Source organism: Sorex araneus, chromosome X, assembly GCF_027595985.1.
Source record: "Sorex araneus isolate mSorAra2 chromosome X, mSorAra2.pri, whole genome shotgun sequence".
NCBI lineage: Eukaryota > Metazoa > Chordata > Mammalia > Eulipotyphla > Soricidae > Sorex > Sorex araneus.
The window spans coordinates 123,906,177-123,929,234 of NC_073313.1; the positions used below are offsets into that span (position 1 = coordinate 123,906,177).

The 23,058-nt window shown below is 36.6% G+C and overlaps 1 protein-coding gene across 3 annotated transcripts in view; it reads left to right on the forward strand.

Moving 5' to 3' along the window:
• The window catches only part of PCDH19 (protocadherin 19), a 163,983-nt gene extending 154,511 nt beyond the window's left edge, over positions 1 to 9,472 (forward strand). For all 3 annotated transcript variants that reach the window (XM_055121826.1, XM_055121827.1, XM_055121828.1), the window contains exon 6: positions 3,428 to 9,472. In XM_055121826.1, the coding sequence (XP_054977801.1) occupies positions 3,428 to 4,017 (590 nt within the window). In that variant the 3' untranslated portion in view covers positions 4,018 to 9,472. The remainder of the gene's footprint in view (positions 1 to 3,427) is intronic.
• Positions 9,473 to 23,058: the final 13,586 nt, after the last annotated feature.

The following is a 23,058-nucleotide window of genomic DNA, read 5'->3' on the forward strand; positions in this document are numbered from 1 at the left end:
AATGTGGAAGAACATTGTTTATCCACATCTTGAGAGATGGCAATTTTATATCCTAAAGTAGGATATGATTTTTCTGCACAGAATGTTGGTATTATCTACATAAAACAACATACTGATCTTTTTATATTTGAGTTCACTTTTTATCTATCATGAGCTAGTCATTGTTGCCTTTTATACCCTATGTGCTCTCACAGAATGATGATTTTATTTAAGATTTATTTTGCCAGTCAGCATTCCCACATCTTTTTGGAAAACAATATGGGCTTTCTTTAAAAAACTAGAAATTGAGCTTCCACATGACCCAGCAATACCACTCCTGAGAATATATCCCTGGGGTGCAAAAAAGCACAGTAGAAATGACATCTGTACCTGTATGTTTATTGCAGCACGATTCACAATAGCCAGGATGTGGAAACAAATCGAGTGCTCAAGAATAGGTTACTAGAAAAAGAAACTCTGGTACCTCTACACAATGGAATACTATGCCACTTTTAGAAAAGATGAAGTAATAAAATTTGCTTATAAGTGGATGGTCATGGAGTGTATCATGCTAAGTGAAATGAGTGGGAAAGAGAGGGATAAACATAGAATGATTATAATCATTTGTGGAATATAAAATAACATAATATGATACTGACACCTAAGGACAATAGATATAAGGTCCAGGAATATTGCTCTATTGTTGGAAACCTGCCTCATGAGCTGGGGGAGAAGGCAGCTGGAATAAAGAAGAGATGACCAAGTCAATGATGGTTGAAGGGATCATTAGTGATGGGAGATGTGTGATGAAAGTAGATAAAGGACAAAACATGATAGCCTCTCAGTGTCTGTATTGCAAACCATAATGCCCAAAAGTAGAGAGAGAGTATGGGAAAAATTTTCTGCCATAGAGGCAGGGAAGCAGTAGGTTGGGGGGATACTGGGGACATTGGTGGTGGAAAATGTGCACTGGTGGAGGGATGGGTGTTTGATCATTGCATGGCTGAAACTCAAACACGAAAGCTTTGTAACTGTATCTCACAGTAATTCAATTAAAAAATTTAAAAACCTATAAAAAAGATTTATTTTGCCATAAGTTTTAGGATTCTTCTATCTATAAAGTTTAAGGAAACTTTACCTATTTTCTTTCTAAAATAATCATTTGGTTTCAAACTAAGATTTATATAAAGTTTCAAGATTTGCACCTTTCTTATGAACTTATAGGTGCTCTCTTCCTTCACTCATTTTTATTTTCAAAATTCTAGGGATGAATTCAGAAGCAGGGAAGACCAATTTTTCAAGTTCATCATTCACCCCAACAATGTGTATATTTGAATACAAAATACCTGCTTTCATTCAATTGTACATGTTTGTATGCATGAACTTCTACAGATGTTGATTTTAGAAACTTACATTTTTATTCTGCTATGCTAATTTCAATACTATCAGAAAATGATGTAGTAAAGTATAGCATTACAAACAGGCTCAAAAGTGGACTCTAAATAGGGCATTAGTGAATTGTTAACTTATCTCTACTTCAGCTGTTGCCAACATTGAGACAGTTAATTTTTGACAATAAAAATAATCCTAAATTTCCATTACCAAACATAATGCTATATGATGCACGTACTTTCCACCTGTTCTATACAATTCTAGAAACAATCTCATATTTTTTGTTATTTTACCAATCTTGATTGGTATTCGGAAGGATTTTTATTATTATTACATTCACACTTCCAATACACTCTTAATTTCCTCACTAAATTGAAGTTTGGATGTTTAAAAGGTAATTCTTCTGTACCACATTTATTATTGCTAAGTTATCTTGTGCTGGGAAGTTATTCATCCTATTTATTTTATTATGTTTTCATATTTTGCATGGCTATAAACATTAAAGCTGACTTTGTAGCAGATTATATTTTGCTTTAATTGGATTCACACAATGTCACCAAATATTTGATACCAAAAAACCTTTGGTAAAGACGTAAGGAAATCAAAACATCATACCTAAACTGGGGTGAAACATTGTTAGTCTCAGTCTCTTGAATTTAAGTTTTTATTTGCATAAAATAAGAGCAATGCAAGCAAGTTCACAGAGTCCAAGAGAATTTCATGTGATTATAGTTCATATAGGACTGTACGTGCTTTATTGGAGGCACTGAGTGAATTTACCTTTTTTTCTTTTCCAAACAAGTGAATTACTGATTATCTTAGGCCTTGGGCTTTAAGAATAACATTTTCAAGGATGGGAATGATAGTAGAGTGGGTTGAACACTTGCCTTGCATGTGACCAACAAAGGATTGATCCCTGGCACCCCATAAGGTCCCTTGAGCACTTCCATGAGTGATCCCTGAGGACAAAGCCAGGGCTAAACCGGCTGTGGCCCAATAACTTCCTCAATAAAGAATCATATTTGCATAGATTTTTTTGAGAAGATCGAGTTCCAATTTCAGGTTTTCTTTTTTTTTTTTCCCATTTCTTTTTTTTTTTAATTTATTTATTTTTAATTAGAGAATCACCGTGAGGGTACAGTTACAGATTTATACACTTTTGTGCTTATACTTCCCTCATACAAAGTTTGGGAACCCATCCCTTCACCAGTGCCCATTCTCCACCACCCGTAAACCCAGTGTCCCTCCCACCCTCCCCAATCCCATCTCCCCCCCACCCCACCCTGCCACTGTGGCAAGGCATTCCCTTCTGTTTTCTCTCTCTAATTAGCTGTTGTGGTTTGCAATAAAGGTGTTGAGTGGCCACTGTGCTCAGTCTCTAGCCCTCATTCAGCCCGCAACTCCCTTCCCCCACATGGCCTTCGATTACAATGTAGTTGGTGATCGCTTCTCTGGGTTGACCTTTCCCCGGAACGTGAGGCCAGCCTCGAAGCCATGGAGTCAACCTCCTGGTACTTATTTCTACAGTTCTTGGGTGTTAGTCTCCCACTCTGTTTGTTATTCTATATACCATAGATGAGTGCAATCTTTCTATGTCTGTCTCTCTCTTTCTGACTCATTTCACTCAGCATGAAACTTTTCATGCCCATCCACTTAACTACAAAATTCTTGACCTCCTTTTTTCTAACAGCTGCATAGTATTCCATTGTATAGATGTACCAAAGTTTCCTCAACCAGTCATCCGAGTCCGAAAGTAGTGAGTGGTCGCAAGGTCAACCTAAAGTCAACCTGCAGCAAACTATAATCTCAGGTTTTCTTATACTCATAAACTCTTAAATCTTAATAATACTAAAAAAGGAGGAACATACAGGTTGAGATATGCAGGCTTTTTAAAAATCTAATTCCTTGTACTTGTCCCAAAAGGCAATAAAAGACTACCTAAAAGTGCCATTTCCCAGAAGAGCCTGTGGTACCTAAGAAACCAGAACACTGGGGAGTAGCAATGATGCCTGGGAAAATAAGCTGATGAAATTGACATTGTATTCTTTCCAAACAGATCAGAATGAAGGATTTCACTGCCGGGAAGAGTGCCGGATTCTTGGGCACTCCGATCGGTGCTGGATGCCTCGAAACACCATGACCACCCGCTCCAAGTCCCCTGAGCACGTGAGGAATGTCATCGCACTGTCCATTGAAGCTGCTGCTGCAGATGCTGAAGCCTATGATGACTGCGGCCCCACCAAGAGGACCTTTGCAACCTTTGGGAAAGATGTCGTTGATCACGTGGCTGAGGAAAGGCCTACCCTGAAAGGCCGGAAGACTGTTGAAGTCACCATTTGCAGCCCTAAGGTCAGTGGTGTGATCCGGGAGGCAGGCAATGGCTGTGAGGCTATTAGCCCTGTCACCTCCCCTCTGCACCTCAAGAGCTCTGTGCCTGCCAAGCCTTCAATATCTTTCACCGTTGCTCTGGCACCCATGGGCCGAGATGTAGAGCAGTATGCCAACAACGGCGCGTCTCGTCCCTCTGAAGCTGAGCCCCGTGGAGCCGACAGTGAGAAAGTTGTGTGTGAAGTCATTCCTATTATGAAGGAGGGTCGTGACAAGGAGTCTCCTGGAGTAAAGCATCTGAAAGATATTGTACTCTAAAGGGGAAGGGAGAGAAACCATGCTGGCCAGTGAAAAAGCAGGAGTTAATCTTTGCAATTGTTTACCAATGGTTGGTTCTTGAGTGGGTATATTTCAGAGCTTTCCCTAAATGTATTGTTTATAAATGTCTATCATTCTGTGACAATCCGTCTCCTTTAAATAAGCAGCAGGAGTGATCAGTTGGAGCAAATTAGCTTGCAGTTGCGTTGTTCTTGGGGCCTTGGTGTTGGGGAAACAGAGAGAAATTCAGTTGTGAAAAGTATTATGTATAAGTGTTTGAATTTATATATTTTTCTATGTCAAATGATAATATAAATTACCATTGTTTGTGAAGGGTTACATTTTAAAAAAGCAAAAAAAAAATTAAACAAAAAAAAACAAGAAAAAACAAAAACAAAGAACCAAGCTCTGGATACCTTTAATAAGCTCGTCATTGTTTTTGTAGCGTAGACAAGTTAATGGTCATATATTGTATACTATTCAGTGATGTGTATCAAGCCCCCCAAAAGTTGTTTCTGAAGCTTGAATACTTTCCGATGACTCTACTTTGCTGTGGACACCCCTAATTTTAGAATCCTTTTTGATAGCTGTGCTCTTGTTGTATTTGATATTGCAAATTACTATGTGTGTAGTGAGGTTAAAAGGCTTTTAGAGGTTGATACTTTTTCTTATAAACAACAAAAATACAGACAAAAACAAAATGCAAACAACTGAGATGAAAAGTGGTGGAGCAACATCACATGCATAAACAAATTTTTGAAGTATATTCACCCATGAAAATACTCACATAGTGATTTCTAAATCACCTTGCAAAGTACTTTTTCTGCCTTTTAGTCTTCTGCTCAGATCCATGATGGATCATTGCAGGAAGTCATTTCTTGGATATTCTGTTACTAATGTGCAGTTGTCAGAAATGCTGTGCTGAAAGTTTCATTAAATCCACTTTTAAAATGTTCAGGCCATGAGCAGTAAAGTTACCCCAGAAATGATCAATTTCTAGGGTTACACATTCACTGTCCTATGGGCCAAAGAGATAGTACAGGGGTTAAGACACATCCCTTACATGCACAAATTCTGGTATTTACCCAGCACCACATTTGGTCCCCTGAACACCACTCAGAGTGATCCTTGCCTGAGCACAAAGACAAAAGACAAAGGCTTGAGCACATCTGGGCATAGCTCAACCTTACCACAAAAACCCGGGGGGGGGGGAGAAAAAATTCTCTGTCCCCAGTCAAAAAGACTGAATCTATTTTGAGATCTTAGTTAGTATTTTTCAACACATATTTCCTGATTTGTAGCTTCCCATTCATGGTTAGAATTCAACTACAAAGCATGCCAGGAGCTAGGACTGGGAACTCCTTGTTGTTCCATAAAGACTTACAAAGAAGTAAAGAGTAAAATGCATTTTAGGTGAAGACAAGATGCAGGTAAAAGCGTCAATCCAATCAATGAACCTTTGAAATGGAGACACTTGCTCTAATAATTTTAAGACTAACACTTTCCAAATTTTAAAAATGTGAAACTATTCAAAATTGTTTATATTTAGGAAACTCTGCTGTAGGCAAGTAATACACATTTTTATTAACGAGTTTGTTCACGTGATTTTTTTATTTAACGTTTTCCAATTTCTCATTTATTAACTGTTTATTAATATTTATTGGCCAACATGGCATTCTTTCAGCTTAACAGTTCATTACTTAAAAATAATCAAACTATGAGACCTTTGCTATGCTTTGCCTTGGTCTTGAAAGAACTGTTTTTTAGAGAAAGAAGTTTTGTGGTTTTCTTCTCCTTTGTTTAATTTTGTGAAACTCAATTTTGCCTGGAAAGTAGGCTTGGAGGTTGAAAAACTAGAATGAAAAAAGTGGATTAATTTTCTCATGTTTACATACATAAAGCAGCTTTAAAACATGCTTTAGGGTTTTTTTGCCTAAATTCCTGTATTTTTGCATTACAAGGATTATTTTCTTTTATGGAAGGGGAGGGTTTTCAGAGATAGGGGAGGATAAGGTAATGGGAATGGGTTTTGATAGGGGAGGAACATTTCTGAAGAAGAACCTATAGTGATACTACAAATTCATTCTTATATCTAATATTTGGTACTAAATATTACCTCACACAAATTATTGGCATGGCTGCAATGTTTCCTTTGATACTGACACAGACATTGCTTACTTTGATGTATTTATTACTTTTGGCTCATTTCATTATTTCCCATGCACTCTTTCCTGCCATCAGTTCATTTCATTTTTTAGTAGAGATTGAACTAGGTATTTATTTTTCTTTTTGAGTGCTGCATAATCAATATAGTGAAAATTAAATTTTACCGTTTAATTTATGATGGCTACCTGTAGAGTTTAGACTGTTTCTTAACTTGGTCTATCCTGATGTTGTTGGCTACCATGGTTACTTGCAAGTCAATTTGACAGGTTTTGTAAAATTGTATTTTTACTATAGTCCATGGAAATAGAGGAGCTGAAAAGATTGTGGTACATAAATGATATAAATCAAATGATATAAATGATATAAATCAAAAGATTGTGGCACATAAATGATATAAATGATATATGATTGCTAAGCCAGAGAGTCTATAGGTAGCCATGCCATTTATCAGCCAAGATTGATGTAGTTAGAGTAGCATTGACATTGGTTTCGGGGTTTTTTTTCCCTATGAAAATATTTTTTTCTTTTTCCCTATCAAAATATTTTATTTTCATTTGGCAGTCAGACCTTTTTTGTTGTTGGTTCATTGTGCATGCCCAAAGAATTCCTTATAATAAGAATATGTTTTTTCTTTATGTCTTGATGTTTATCTACATCCTTCCAGGAGCACAAGTGCATTCTAGGAGGGATTGATAAGCTGATTTTACAGGTTCCTAAAAATAGGAATTTTGTGCAAGAATCCTAAATTTCCCTTTGGCTTTGTCTCTTACCCCTCTCTCCTTTTCAATGCATTTGATCAAAAGGGACAAATGCCAGAGGGCTAATTAATCTTCATTTTCCCTCTCTAAACAAATGACACACTTAAATATGAGGGAGAAAGTTTAGTTTCTAAATCCTAGGGGTTGAAATTTAATTTATTCTGACACCCCTTTTAGGGGAGAAGTTAGCATTGAAATGAGAACTGCTTTGGGTACTACCATGGGCAGTTAAACTTACTAATTCAATACAAAGGGTTTAATTTAGATTGATTGATTACTCCCCCATTCAATATGAGACTATAATATCTACAAGGAATAGAAAGAAGGGAACCATGCTATGGGGAATCTATTCTGTTTTCTCTATACTGACTCATCTTTAAACCCTATTAGAATGAAACTTACTGTTCCTTTGAACTCACAAAAGCCAGTAAATAATGGCTCACTGACATATTGCCCAAATAGATTATGGGCCAAAGAATCATGAAATCTCTGCAGGATAGTGGTTTCCAAAGTGCAATCCCAGGACCAAAAGCAGCATCATTGGTAGCTTTTTAGAAATTATAATTCTCTATCATTACCCAGACAAACTGAAGCAGATACTCTGGGGATGGGTCCTAACAATACGAGATTAGATGACCACTAAAGGTTGAGATAGTGTTAAAAAACACCATAATGAACAACACAGATTCTGATTCAGTAAATATGAATTTAGAAGGGATGTGGCCTGAATCTTTTCTTACTTTAGAACTGTAGGTGAAGCTGATACAGCAGGTCTACGAATTATACTCCAAGTACCACTGCTCCAGAGAAAACTTACCTAATGGTATAATATGAGGTGCCCTTTTAAACTGAATTGTTGACATGGTGACTGATCAAAAGTGTTATTCTAGGTCAACTGGAGGCCCTAGGATACTCCAGTTGGGGCCACAGGTGAAAATCACATAAATGCGGGAGGGTGTTATTACACAAAACTAGTGAGCCAAACAGTAGGACAGGAACAAAGCAAGGTCAGAAGAGGGGGATTCATGGGAAATGTTTGAGATACACTGGTCTAAGGGATACAACTTTGAACTCTGAAATTTGGGAATCTCTGAAGGGAATTCATTTGAATTTTTCACAGAGCTCTATCACATCATTAAAAATCAAAACAAAAGTGGTCCACTTGAAGCAGTAAGGACAAATGGCAGTTTGGGGCAAGGCAGGGTGTGAGGAATAACTTAGTTGGGCATCAAGGTAAGAAAGGAATTTTTATTGTACATAATATCAGTCAGTTCTGGATGAAATTCCAGTTCACTCTGTGGGGAATGTTGAATGTTCCTCCAAAGCATCCTGAGAAGTCTGGTACACTTAGCTCTTTACATAGGGTAATAATACCCTAACTGACTTTGAAAAACTAGCTTAAATGAGCTTAAGAAATCCATTGTATACAGTTCTAGTGTTTGCCTTCTTGGTAAAATTACATTTAAGGATGTCATTTCATGAGTCAAATTGTATCTGCTGACACTGAAGTGTATTGAGATGTTCTTTAGTTTAAGTATGTAACAAAGTAATATTCAAAGGGGATGTGTGGGGGTGGGGCTGGGACGGGTGACTTTATATTGATAATGAAATATTCAGAGCAAAACACATTGTCCTAATGAAGTTGTTGCAGCTCTCTTTGTTTTCTTGTGAGGCTGGAATTGGCCTGTGGGTCACTTGTGCAAAAGTGAATTAATTTTAAACAGAACTCATATTGCTTTTGTGAATAAAAAAAAGAAAATTAACCACCTTGTCTGAAATATGTATTGTAAGATGCTCTTGGTAAAGAACAACACCCGTGTAAACCTGATCTTGACTGGAAGCACTGTAGGTCATTAAGGAAAACGGATGATTCTGATTGTTGCTCCAGCTGTGTTGGCAATTAAAGATGACCTTGCTACTAAATTAAAGTTGCTGTCAACCTTAGCAAACAAACCAGCTAACACCATTACAGCACAGGTTAAGTAGACTTTTACTGGCATTGGCTGGCGTTCAGCTGAGGAAGGCTAGGATACAAACTTTAATGACCAAGAGCCAGACTAGCTTAAGCTAGAAATTTAGCAACAGATACCTCCTTGTAGTATTTTATTGCTAAGGTATTAGTTGCAAAAGGCTTCTGCCTTCGCTCCTCTAGTGAGGGGAATGAGCCTGATGACACTATTACTGTTTACCTGTCAAACCAGGGTGGAAATTTAGAAGGATACAAGTACAGTATGTCTTATTAAGCAGTCTCTGTTGCTGATTATACGAAGATGAAGTTGTTGTATATGCTGATCTGTATGTTATGTACATTTTCACAGTGATTGAAATGTTGTAAAAAGAAAAAAGACAAAAAAGAATCACCACTCTATTTTGTGATGATAAAGCATCTTTATTAAATTATTGCAGTTATGTTTTAATGGTATTATCTGCTGCATTGTTTTCTCTTATCTGGTGGTTCTGTTTCCCTTTAATGTGTTTTCTCTGCTTCACATTTAATGCATTTTATTATTAAAGGCTATTATGGAAAATTATTAAGTGTTTGATGAAATATGTTTCGGAAAGTGTTGGTTTATTCGGGGATGGTTGGGAGTCACTATCAGGCCTAGGCAGTAAGTTATGCTTGGTAGTCACTAACGCACAGACCCTGAGAGGAGACCTGTATTCATACAGGTTCCTCTCACTTCCTGAGTGCCTCTTCTTCCTATCATCTTAGTCAATATCGTTTCCTGAGACTGGAAATCTATTCATATTTGGAATGATAAGGACTTTCCTCAATAGCACTTTAAACAAGAGCACTAAGACTCTAAAGTAAATCATTTCAGTCTAACTTCACATTGGGAGTTCACTGAAGTATTGATTTCTTAAAAGGTGAAAATAGTAAAAGCTGAAAGTAGGGGAAAAAGAGAGTGTAAAACAAAGATGACCCTTTGATGCCTTCAGGTTTGAATGTGAGGCAACAAGAGAATTTCTGACTTTGCACATAACACGGTTGAAGTGAGAACCATTATAAGCATTGTTTTATTAAAAATACTGTTATCTGGGACTTAGCATTCAAATTATAAGTATTTATTTTGACTCCAGCTGTCAGGGCAGAATCATAGTAAGAGAATGGGACCTGGCAATACACTTTCAAATAGTGTTATTTGTCATTAAAGATTAAGTTGCTTCGGCATGATTGAGTCCTTCCAGATAATGAAAGATTTAAGAAAATCACCGTCTCTCCAGATCATCATATTTCTGTTATCTCTACTCATCTGTATTAGAGATTTAACTTTATACCTCAATATTATCCAGAAAGCCACTGTTATTTTTAGCTCTTTGTGCTGTACTTTGGCAGACATTACATCAGAAGTTAAGCATAGATATGTTAGTAACTATACACATGGTCAGGTGTTCATGCAGACGCACAATGTTTATAAGGGTATATTGGATGGATTGATGACGCTCTGTCACTGTCTAGGAGGCTATTTAAGTGTTTCTAGGTTAATCTATGCCAAAGGAACAAAGGAAAAGTTTTTATTTTTTTCCACCTACCATATAGCCTAGCCCACAAAAAAAAGGACAACTCTTTCTTAAACTAACATACTGCAAGGGGCAAAACAAAAAGGAATTTTGAGACAATTGAAGATATACCCAACACAACAGAGGTATATTAAAAGTCATGAACAAGTACCACAATTATTCTTAAAGTGGGGCCAGAGAGATAATACAGGTAGTAAGGCATTTTCTTGCATGCAGCTAATCCAGGATTGATCTTCAGCATCATATATGGTCCCTCAAGTATCACCAGGAGTGATACCTTAGTACAGATCTAGGAGTGATCCCTGAGAACATCTGGGTAAGCCCTCCAAAATAAACATGAAGTTCTTCTTAACAATGATGAATGACCAGATTTGAGACATAAACCCAAACCTGTTCAAATTTTTTAAATTAACAATAAATGCCATTAATATTATCCACTCACAGGACGAGAAACGTAGTTCAGAGGTAGAATTAAAGATTTTCTTATATAAAGTTTTTGATTATATGCCCAGTGTTTCCAAAAATTAGCCATTTTTGCTAAAAAACTGCTTGTGAACTTTGAAATGTGCATCTCAGATGCAAACACTTGAAGAGGATGGGAGTCTTTTTAAAAAAATTATTAGTTTTTTTAATTAGTGAGTCACCATGAGGGTACAATTACAAATTTACCCATCTGCGTGCTTGTGTTTCCCTCATACAATATTCGAGAACCCATCCCTCCACCAGTGTCCATTCTCCACCACCAATGAACCCAATATACCTCCCACCCTCCAATCCCGTCCCCTCCCACCCCGCCTCTGTGGCAGGGTATTCTATTTTGCTCTCTCTCTTTTTGGGTGCTGTGGTTTGTGATAGCAGTATTGAGTGACCATCGTGTTCAGTCTCTAGTTCACTTTCAGCACACATCTCCCTTTCCACGTGCGATATCCAACCACATTTTACTTGGTGTTCCCTTCTCTATCCGGGCTGCCTTTCCCCCAGCATGTGAGGGCAGCTTGCAAGCCATGGAGCCAATCTCCTTGTATTATATACTACTATTCTTAGGTGATAGTCTCCTATTCTGTTATTTTATATTCCACACATGAGTGCATTCTTTCTATGTCTGTCCCTCTCTTTCTGACTAATTTCACTTAGCATGACACTTTCCATGTTGATCCACTTATATGCAAAGTTTGTGATTTCATCTTTTCTAACAGCTGCATAGTATTCCATTGTATATCTTTAACCAGTCATCTGTTCTTGGGCTCTCGGGTATTTTCCAGATTCTAGCTATTGTAAACAGTGCTACGATGAACATATAAGTGCAGATGTGATTTCGACTATACATTCTTGATTCTCGGGGATATATTCCCAGAAGTGGTATTGCTGAATCAAATGGAAGCTCAATTTCTAATATTTTGAGAAGCGTCCATATTGTTTTCCAAAGTCGGCATTCCGACCAGCAGTGTAGAAGGGTCCCTTTCTCCCCACATCCTCTCCAACAGCGGTTGCTTTTGGATGTGTGCCATTCTCTGTGGGTGGTGTGAGGTGGTATCTCATAGTTGTTTTGATTTGCATCTCCCTGTTGATTAGTGATGCAGAGGATTTTTTTCATGTGCCTTTTGGCTTTTCATATCTTTTCCTTAGAAAAGTTTCTGTTCATTTCTTCGTCCCATTTTCTGATAGGGTTGGATGTTTTCTTCTTGGAGAGTTCAACCAGTGCTTTATATACCCTTGATATCAACCTCTTATCAGATTGCTATTGGATGAATATCCTTTCCTATTCTGTAGATTGTTTTATATTTTGGTCACTGTATCTTTTGTGGTGCAGAAGCTTCTTAGTTTAATATAGTCCCATTTGTTTATCTTTGTTTCCACTTGGTTCATCAGTTGTCTGTCATCTTTGAAGATACCTGTAGCTTCAATATTGTGGAAGGTTTTGCCAACCTTGTCTTCGATGTACCTTATGGATTGTGGTCTGATGTTGAGGTCTTTAATCCATTTTGATCTGATTTTTGTGCTAGGTGTTAGGTCGAGGTCTAAGAACATTCTTTTGCATGTGGTTGTCCAGTTATGCCAGCACCATTTGTTTAAGAGACTTTCCTTGCTCCACTTCACATTTCTTGCTCCCTTATCAAAGATTATATGATCGTTCATTTAAGGTTATGTGTAGGGGTATTCCACCCTGTTCCACTGGTCTGCAGCTCTGCCTTTGTTTAAGTACCATGCTGTTTTAATTGTTACTGCTTTGTAGTGAAATTTAAGGTTGTGGAGGGTGATGCTTCCCATCATCTTTTCCCCAAGAATTGTTTTAGTTATCTATGGGCGTTTGTTGTTCCATATCAACTTCAGGATTGTTTGATCCATTTCTTTGAAGAATGTCATGGGTATTTTTTATAGGGATCACGTTGAATCTGTATAATGTTTTGGGGAGTATTGCCATTTTGACAATGTTGATTCTCCCTATCTATGAGCAGGGGATATGTTTCCATTTCCTCATGTCCTCTTTTATTTCACGGAGTAGCGTTTTATAGTTTTCTTTGTAGAGGTATTTTACTTCTTTAGTTAAGCTGATTCCAAGGTACTTGATTTTCTGGGGCACGGTTGTGAATGGGATTGCTTTTTCATGTCCCTTTCCTCTGTCTCATTGTTTGCATATAGGAAGGCCATGGATTTTTGGGTATTGATTTTATAGCTTGCGACTTTACTGTACAAGTCTATTGTTTCTAAGAGTTTCTTAATAGAGGTTTTAGGCTTAACTAGATATAGTATCATATTGTCTGCGAATAGTGAGAGTTTGATTTCTTCTTTTCCTATATGCATGTCCTTAATATCTTTTTATTGCCCAACAGCTATTGCAAGTACTTCCAATGCTATATTGAACAGCAATGAGAGTGGGCATCCTTGTCTTGTCCCTGATCTTAGTGGAAAGACCCTTAGCTTTTCCCCATTGAGGATAATACTTGCCATAGGTTTGTGGTAGATGGCTTTGACTATCTTGAGGAAAGTTCCTCCAAAACCCAATTTGGTGAGAGTTTTCATCACGAACGGATGGTGGATCTTGTCAAATGCTTTCTCTATGTCTATTGATATGATCATATGGTTTTTATCTTTACTTTTGTTGATATGATGGATTTTGTTGATTGATTTCCAAATGTTAAACCAGAGGATGGGAGTCTTAATCCAGTAAACAAAATTCGATTTTCCAGCATGCAATTAGAAAAGAGTTTTTCTTAGAATTTTAGCTATTAACCCTCTTACACATTGACATATCACCTATTTGCGGACATCTGACAATGTCATACACATAGTACTTCTGATTTGAAGAAGAATACTATTAAAAACGAACAGAAATTCACTCAAACACATTTTCTGACTCACTTCCTACGCTGCCTCCTAATGATCAGTGCAGTGAAGGAAGTCTATAGAACCTAGCTGGAAATCTTTTTTTATTCCTGTCGCTAAGGAGAAGGGCACTGTGATAGTGGTTGCAGCACTTACTTACTTACCCTATCTCAGTGTTTCAGTATTCTCACTCCCCCACAGCTACCCAAAGCTTCAATGTGTTTTCTCGAGTATGACTTGAGTATGACTTCTTCTCCTAAATGGTTCTCTCCCCACTCCTGAAATAAAATATCTCCTATATTTTCTTCACTGCTCTAAATTACTTCTAACAACTTTTGTATTCCATATGCTCTAGAAGTTTTCTCTGCTAAGGGTTAGTGGAGCCAAATTTTGTTGGGGTTCTATGTATCAGACACGTAAGAAACATCAACCCTTGAATAGTAGTGATGGCATCTGTATTTTATGCTTTTTTTACATTTACTTTTGTTTGGGGATATTTTGATTTTCTAAAAAACATAAATTGGAGTTTCCAAGTTCACACAACTTACAAAGTAACAGAGCTATGATTAAAAACCATCTCCGTATACTAAGTTAAAAATTACTACTCTTAGTAATCTCTGAGGATCATTTGAATTTGTGTAGTTTCTGTTGTAATGTCCCCCTTGTCATTTCTGATCAGTTTATGACCTCTCAGTGTATGTGTTGCAAGCCATAATGCCCAAAAGTAGAGAGAGAGTACGGGGAATATTGTTTGCCAAGGAGGCAGGGGGAGGGTGGGAAAAGGAGGTATACCAGGGATATTTGTTCTGTGGAATGTGCACTGGTGGAGGGATGGGTGTTTGATCATTGTGTGATTGTAACCCAAACATGAAAGTTTATAAGTATCTCATGATGATTCAATGAAATTAAAAACAAACAAACAAAATTCCTACTCTTTCAACTACTCATAAAGGACAGGATAGGATCTTCCTAGCAACGGATGCTAAATGTCAATAGGCACTTATCCATCTAGGAAATAATGACATTTTTAATGGAGATATAAAGAGGTAATTTTAAGATACAACATAGTGCTTGAAGACATGATAAGTTAAGGGCTTATATGAAGTAGATAGATGCTTCGCTCACACTGATCTAGTGTTTGGTTTTGTTCCTTCGCTTAAATCAGGATTGTAACGTTAGTGGTATAGAATACTTCTTTAAAAATAAATTAAAACCCCAGGTGTCTACAAGGAAATGTATCAAGGAGTCAAAGTTAAACTGAGATAAGTAGTAATTGTCTTCCAGCAACATAGGAATTGGTTTCCTAGATCATATTAAATCATAGATCATATTAAATTTAAGATATGTTGACCATCCCCTAAGGGTCCTTTGTCTCATCAGTCTTAGTCACCAAGGGCCTGAAATGGAGTTATACTAAGAAGCAAGGGCAAAGAAGAAATGAGAAGGCAGAGATGAATGATTCTAACTATGCATAGAGACTAAAAATAAATATACAAGCTTCCCCAAACTAAGGTCAGGTTTTACAGGTTTTACCATGATATTCAAAAGTAGAACATACCTATTTGGTAGGTTAGTTTTGAGGGTCTATTAGTGCTAAGTTTTTTCCCACATAAATAGTTCCCAGCGTCAAAAATAACTACCAAATTTCATTAAAGAGAAATGTTTTACTTTTAGATGGTGGGGGAAACCTGCAAAGAATTCAACATGTTGATTCTGGCACTGCAATTTGTGTTAATTAAGCCACATTTAAGTGTGAGCCACCAGAAGTACATGCTGGTTTAAATGTGTTTAAAGACCAATTTATTTTTAAAATTTCCATTATTTATGTGTACTTTTCCAGTTTGTCTGGATGGTCCAGAGCATTCCTAATCTGAAATGAGGTTTTTACAGTTTTGAAAAGTAAAATTGAATGACATGAAATAGGTGCTATACTCACACTGATCCAGCGTTCAGTTTTTTCCCTTTTACCAGAAAAATATGGAGTATCAGTGGCATTTGTTTATTCCCTGACTAATGTGTAAAAGTCTTTCCCAAACTGTTTGATGAACTTTCTTCACTTTCACTGCAATTACTGTGTTCAAGGCCACTGAATGCCTACCTTATTTAGATGACTTAAAATAGTCGGCAAATTTGTTGCCTTATGTCTCTATCTTGGACTGGAGCATTAGCTCAGCGGGTAGGGCATTTGCCTTGCACGTGGCCTACCTGGGTTCAATTCTTCTGTCCTTCTCGGAGAGGCTGGCAAGCTACCAAGTATCCTGCCCGCATGACAAAACCTGGCAAGGTACCCGTGGCATATTCGATATGCTAAAAACAGTAACAGTAAGTCTCACAATGAAGACGTTATTGGTGCCCACTTGAGCAAATTGATGAACAATGGGATGACAGTGCTATACAGTGCAGTGCTATGTCTCTATCTTATATATCTTTATCACACAAGTCACATTGCAACAGAAACTTCTTGCTGGTACAATACTGGCACTATTCCAACTCTGCTTAAAATCTTAAAATGAAGTCTAAACTCCTTAACACGGCTTAAAAGAATGTTTTTTTTTTCTATTTGGGGGGCACATTTTCCCCGATAGTAAGAAATGCACTTTGTAATCAAATGCTCTATCTCTGAGAGATATACACTCAACAAATGTGTTTTCTTAATCATGACTGAATATCACACACATTGACATAACTGAAACGAACAATTCATGAACATTGCTTATTGTTGTTGCTTATAAGGACCACTGAGGTTTTGTTTTGTGTTATATGCCAGAGATCAAACCCAGGGACTCACATATTGAAAGGAAGTGCCTGACCACTCTGGCCAGTCTGTTATTTTCTACTCTGCTGTGTATGTATGTCAGTAAAAAATTTCTCCAAATGGTCAGGTAGTTAATATTTTAAGCTTTTTTAGATGATAGGACATTTGGTACAACTATTGAGCTTCATAATTGTGGTGATAAATACAGTTTTTCCATTGTTATTCTTATAATATTACACATCCTTAGATAAAGATATTCATAAAGATAAATGTAAAAATATGTTTAATTTACATAGCACTTCACCCTTCACTTTCAAGTGCTCTAATTAGAAATATTTCAATTTCACACAATGCCTTCCTTGAAGACCTAGATTATGAATGACTCTGAACAAGTATCCCCTTTATATGTTATACTTCTTAGTTTCTCATTTCTTTCCCTTGATGCACAAATGAAGTATTCACTTAGCCTTAATTAGCAGTGATAAAATAAAAGAATTTTCACTAAAGAGAAAAAATCCAAATGAGTCTAAATTTCTTCTTTTCTTTTTACTAATATATATAACATTCCTATATACGTACATGACATTTATGCAGCAAAGTACAATTTAACATGAATTCAACATTATTAAGTCTTCACAAAATTGATCCTTCCAAAGGATGCAGTTCAGAAGGAGAATAGATGGCTTTGTGTCTGACTATTAGTGGTGTATTTTCCAAACTAGTGGGTATTTGCTCTGAGTTCAACAAGAAATTATGAGACAGCGCTCTATATGACAGTCGGTTTTATTTCACCATGTAAAGTGGACACAAATACCCAAATGGGAGAAGCCTCAACCATTAGCTTCAAAGGGGTGCTTGGATTCTCAAAAAATGCACCTCTGCACCAGCTTTATAGAACTTTCTAGCATTGGGTTAGTCTAATTGTAACAGAGTGTGCTTTCTGATCCTATGAGATGGTCTGGTGGAGAACCATTAGGGTTCAAAACTCCCACTTCATTGTTTCTAGTGCTTCATGGGAGATAACTCAGAGGAAGATGGTCAGTTATCAGATGGTCAGTTGCCATTCACCTGTGGCATATAGATAAATAAGACATAGAAATAGATAGTATCTAGTGATGACAAGCCATTGGTTCTGGACAAAACTGAGATTATCAACTGGGGTTTGGGTTGGGGGGATGATGAGGTGGGCCAAAATGATATAAGGTCATTGCTGAAGAGTCTTGGGCAGTTTGCTGGTGGTGAGTTTTGATAACTCTGTACATCAAGAGTTAAACATAGACATTAATACTGCTATCAACATGTTACCTAAACTATTCTAATGAAAACAATTAAAAGTAAAATAAAACAAAAGGATTCCCACTTCACTGTACTACTCTGAGGAGATGGGGAAGAGGGTGTAGGCTGTCAGGAATTTCAAAGGACTGTCTTTCCCTCTACCCTCAGGCAAAAATAGTTAAGCAAGGTGAAAACAAAGCTATGCTTTGTGCTCAGAAGAATGCTTGGCACTTATTCTATACAAATGTTGAGGTTAACTTTGTACTTCTGAAGCCCAGCTAAGAATTATTATGTAAATCACAGCTACTTTGTAGCTAATAAAATACAATTTTGAAAAATTAAAAAAAATATTAGCAACTATAACATCAATACCAATGTAATAGTGACCTAGAGTTACTACAGTGGTTAGGCTTTCTGGGGTTCCTGTATCATGTAAAGTCCTGAGCATCACCAAGTACAGCCTTGGAGGCTCCTGAGGACCACTTGGATGGCTCTGTTGATCCTTGGTACTGCACAATCAGTGCAGAACTTCATCCTCAAGTCGTGATATCTAGCTACCTGCCCAGAAAGCCAAGTATTGCCAGAAATGACTACCCCCAACTCCCTAAGCACTGCTTAGAATATCCCCCAATATTACATAGTACAATAAACTTATTACACTAAGAGTAGAACATTAATTTAAATTTTTACATTAAGTCCCTTATATATCTTATTTTTTCGTAAGAGAAAATGCTGGAATTTAAAGTTAGTGCCACAGTTAATTTTTCTACATTTTCTTCCCAAACTCCTCATTCTAATGCTTACTGTTGTGTCTAAGAAGCTGGGCCATTGTTTTCTCTTTAGCCTGACTCTTGTACCTTCAAACAGTAATCAATTTCTGAATTTCACAGGAAATCTAGCTTCTACTCTGAGTCTATGTACAATTGATCTACCCTTACAGCTGTGGTCCATTGTATGTGCTGGGAATTTTGTGGGATTTGGGTTGAACATCAATTTTGGGTACTTGCTGAGTAGCTGACCAGTAACTGACCATTTTTTAAATGAGTTTTCTCAAAGAAGGGTACTATTTTTTTTATTTGGTGACTCAACTTTGTTTATTTATTTTTTAATTTATTTTTTTTATTGAATCACCATGTGGAAAGTTACAAAGCTTTCAGGCTTAAGTCTCAGTTACATAATGCTCGAACACCCATACCTTCACCAGTGCACATATTCCACCACCAAGAACCACATTAAACCACCCCCCATCCACTCCGCCCCCTAGCCCCCCACCCCGCCAGTGAAGCTGATAAATTTCAATTTACTTTCTCTTTACTTTGATTACATACAAACAGAAAAACTCACTATTATTGTTTGGAGTTTTCAAGAAGGGTACTATTTTTAAAAAGAATGTGAGGAGAGAGAGTGAGACCAAGAAGAAAAAGAAATTAGTGGACTAAAGAAGGATATGAGCAACCACACACTGGGGTGATACGAAGACCAGATTACACACCCCAAGTTTGGGTGTTGACAACTCCAGAATGTAATACCTGAATTCCAGATATTTTGAATAATGTACTGAGAGTAGGGTGGCTATTGGAGAAGATAAATAGAAAAGGCTTGCAATAATTTAAGAATAAAATGTGATGACCTGAATTAAGATAGTAACAGTAGTAGTGGAAAAAAATTTAATAAATCTTATTGCATGATTGTAGGTGAAAGATCAAGAATGATAGAAAAGAGTTAGTAACTGGAGTAATTTATAATGGCCTCAATAAAGGATTATGTTCACATAATACTGAATATTGGGAACTCCATAAGCCTGCATTCCCCCAAAACACACATAAATACAAAACACACACACACAAATTTGCATGCACGTTTCTAATGCATTGGTTCATCCAAAAAGTGTTTATTGAAAACAGACTCTTTGACAGGCACTCTGGTAGAGGTTGAGGGACATAGTAGTGAAAAAAAATAGATAATATAAAACACTTGCCCTCATGGATTGGATTTTCTGTGTAGAAGATAGTCAATATGTAAGAAAATGAGTATGATATATTGTAACAGATTAAAATAAATGTTAAGAAAAGGAAAATAAAACACAAAGAAATGGAATGATAAGTATCATGGTGGGTGGAGTGCTAGTACAGCAGATAAGGGGCTTGCCTTGTTCATGACCCACCTGGCTTCACTTACCGACACCACATATGTTCACTGAGCATCTCCAGGAGTTATCCTAGAGCACAAATATAGGAAGAAGCCCAGAGCACCACCAGATGTGACCCCAAAACAGAACAAAAATAAATATCCTGGCTGTTATTGATATTTTAGTTAGGGCAATCTTACTGGGCAAGTGAATTTTAAATAAAGATATAAGGAAGTCTAATTAGTCATCTCATGGATATCTGATTCAATATGGTAGATCTTTAGAGTTTGAGAGCAGTAATCTGAATAGGAATTTAATATGATCACTATATAGAACCACTAAAATATTAAGGGTCAAAAACAGAGACAGAGGCAGAGAAAGTGAGATTAATTCACAGTCTCCTGCAATTATCTAGGCTAGAAAAGACTAGCTGAGCCAGAGTGATGGCTGTAAAAAGGATGAGAAGTGATCTGATCTGAAAAAAGTTTTCATTGCCTCTTTGGGACCCCAAGTGTGTATGATAAATGTTGATAGCAAACAAAAACTGGGGTGGAAAGAACAGTTATAACATGCTGAAGGTACAGGCAATAAGGAAAGAAGGGAAGAAAATCTAAGAAATGAAAACAGAGACACAGAGATGTGGGAGAGCAAATTCAGGTAATTAGAACTTGCTTAAGGTCTGTTTCAGGGTTTCAGGATTGTAATCATACCTTTCACAGTGTCTAGCTCTCTGTAACATTCTTTTTGACATTTTGAAATAATGAAATAGTTCTTTTTCATAGATTCATAGATTAGGGTGATATTTCTTTTTTCTGAATTAAATGGCACAAAAAGTTCTAATTGACTCTGGGAAAGAAAATTAATGGGACAGAACAGCCTTATCCAGTTTTGACTATTTCTATATTTCTGCACAATGATCTTATTTTGCCAATAAGACCATTGGCAAAATGCCCTTTCTTAGCTGTTATCTAATAAAGAATTGGTGTTAATTCTGGGGTTTTGGACCATATAAACAACTTAGAATTCTTTAGTGATGATAATGCTAAGTCTGGAAACTCGGTATTGAGCTTTTGAATTTTATGTGGAAAATTTCAAAAATATACAATAACTGAGATTAGAAAGTAATGAATGTGATTTCCCTATTATACATTTTTTGTAATTGTCAGTATACTGGGATTTGCATTTTAAAGAGAATAAAGGGAAAGAAAGTCTGTGTTAGAAACTATCTTTTGGAGTTTTAACATTTTTATCTCCCAGCAGCCACACTCAAGAGTATAATCTCATCCAGAGATAGAAAGTATAGCCAGGTTTTGCAGAATAAAGACCATTTGGAGGCAGAAATATGTATGTGTGTGTGCGGGGAAAATATATTTTAAAATTATGCAAATTTCACAAAAGGAAACAGAAAATTCAAAGGTTGCTGGTAGAACACTACCCTATAGATATTATAAGGTTGGTATCCATTTGACAAAATATTAATTCACTGTGAAATTTCAGCATTGAAATAGAATCTATGGATAGTATAATCTGTCTCCAGTAGTTTCTTTCGATTCACTTTTTTTGAGTAGTAACACATGACTTTTAAAAACTAAAGCTCTATCTTTTCTATAAGCATCAAGGTTTTTATAGTTCAATTAGTGCTTACTCATAAAACAAATATCTGTGTTAACTTTTCACCATTTCACTACTCTTTTGTTTCACTTAGCCTTGATTGCACTGGAAACAAAAACGTTGCTTGTTTATATAGGCATATGTTTATGTGGGTGTATGTGTGTAAGTAAGATGTCAAGGAAATTCTTGAATGGACTGAATGAGTAGAAAGCTATCAGCAAATATTTCTACTCTTTTGGACAGTAGTTATTACCCATAAGACATCCAAGAAATAATCACTGTATAATTTGACTTAGTAAATAAGTATCTTGACACAAAGAACTATCTCTCTCTTGTGCTTTAGTCAAAATGCCATATAAGGAAAGGTCATGCACATTTTCCATAGACTGACTCTGGGGTGTGAAGAATTGGAACAGACTGCAAATCGCACACTGGGATAGAGCCTAAATTAAACATTGGGTGTTTGCAACATGCTTATTTTCAAATGGAAGATCAAATATTTGATCTGAACAGATCTCTCTCGAGGTCTACAAAGGCAGTTGAAAATGTTTTACATACCTCCAGACAGAGACTTTATTAGGTCTTTGGCAACTAAAGGAGTAATAATATCAAAATAGCAGCCTCAGTGAGAAGGTAATGAGCACAAAAAGGCCTTGCTTCCTAAAACAGCACAAGAAAAAAGAACTGCATATTGGAAAACCTAAACGAAGCCCAGTGGAACACATTCCTGAGTTCCACATAATGGTGGTAGCATTCGTTAGTGTGGTATTTTATGGCTGCCATAACTAGTTTTAGTAGGCACTAAACATTCAGTGATATTCAATGTTTACTTTCCCTGCTTAGTTTATCAGTTGTATTCATCACAATCTGATAGACAGATGATGCCTCACAATATGACACACATAAGAAAGGTTTCCAATGACTGAGAACTTTATTTTTTATGACAATGCAAGGCTAATTAAAAGGAGATAGAACATAGAATATAGATATAGATATAATTGATATAGATATAGATATAGATATAGATTATATAATAGATATAGATATAATGTAGATAAAATATAGAACCTTTACTTGATTGAAACTAACAGCTATCAAGTATAAGAATTGGGGCTAAAATATTAGCATCTCCATGGAGGCACGGGGAGGGTGGGAAACAGGAGGTATATCAGGGATATTGGTGGTGGGGAATGTGCACTGGTGGAGGGATGGGTGTTTGATCATTGTGTGATTGTGACCCAAACATGAAAGCTTGTAACTATCCCATGGTGATTCAATAAAATTTTTAAAAAATTAGCATCTTTATCTGGACTACTGCTGATTTCATACTCAGCATTCTATATTTTATTTGTAAGCTGAAAAGTACCTCAGTGATCAGTCAACTCACTAACTTTACAACCGAAATAAGTAAATTGCAGGTAAGGGAATTACTAGGCTACAAGATGGCTACAATGATTCTACAATTATTAGGCTACTACTTCTATAATATAGTAACAAGAGAA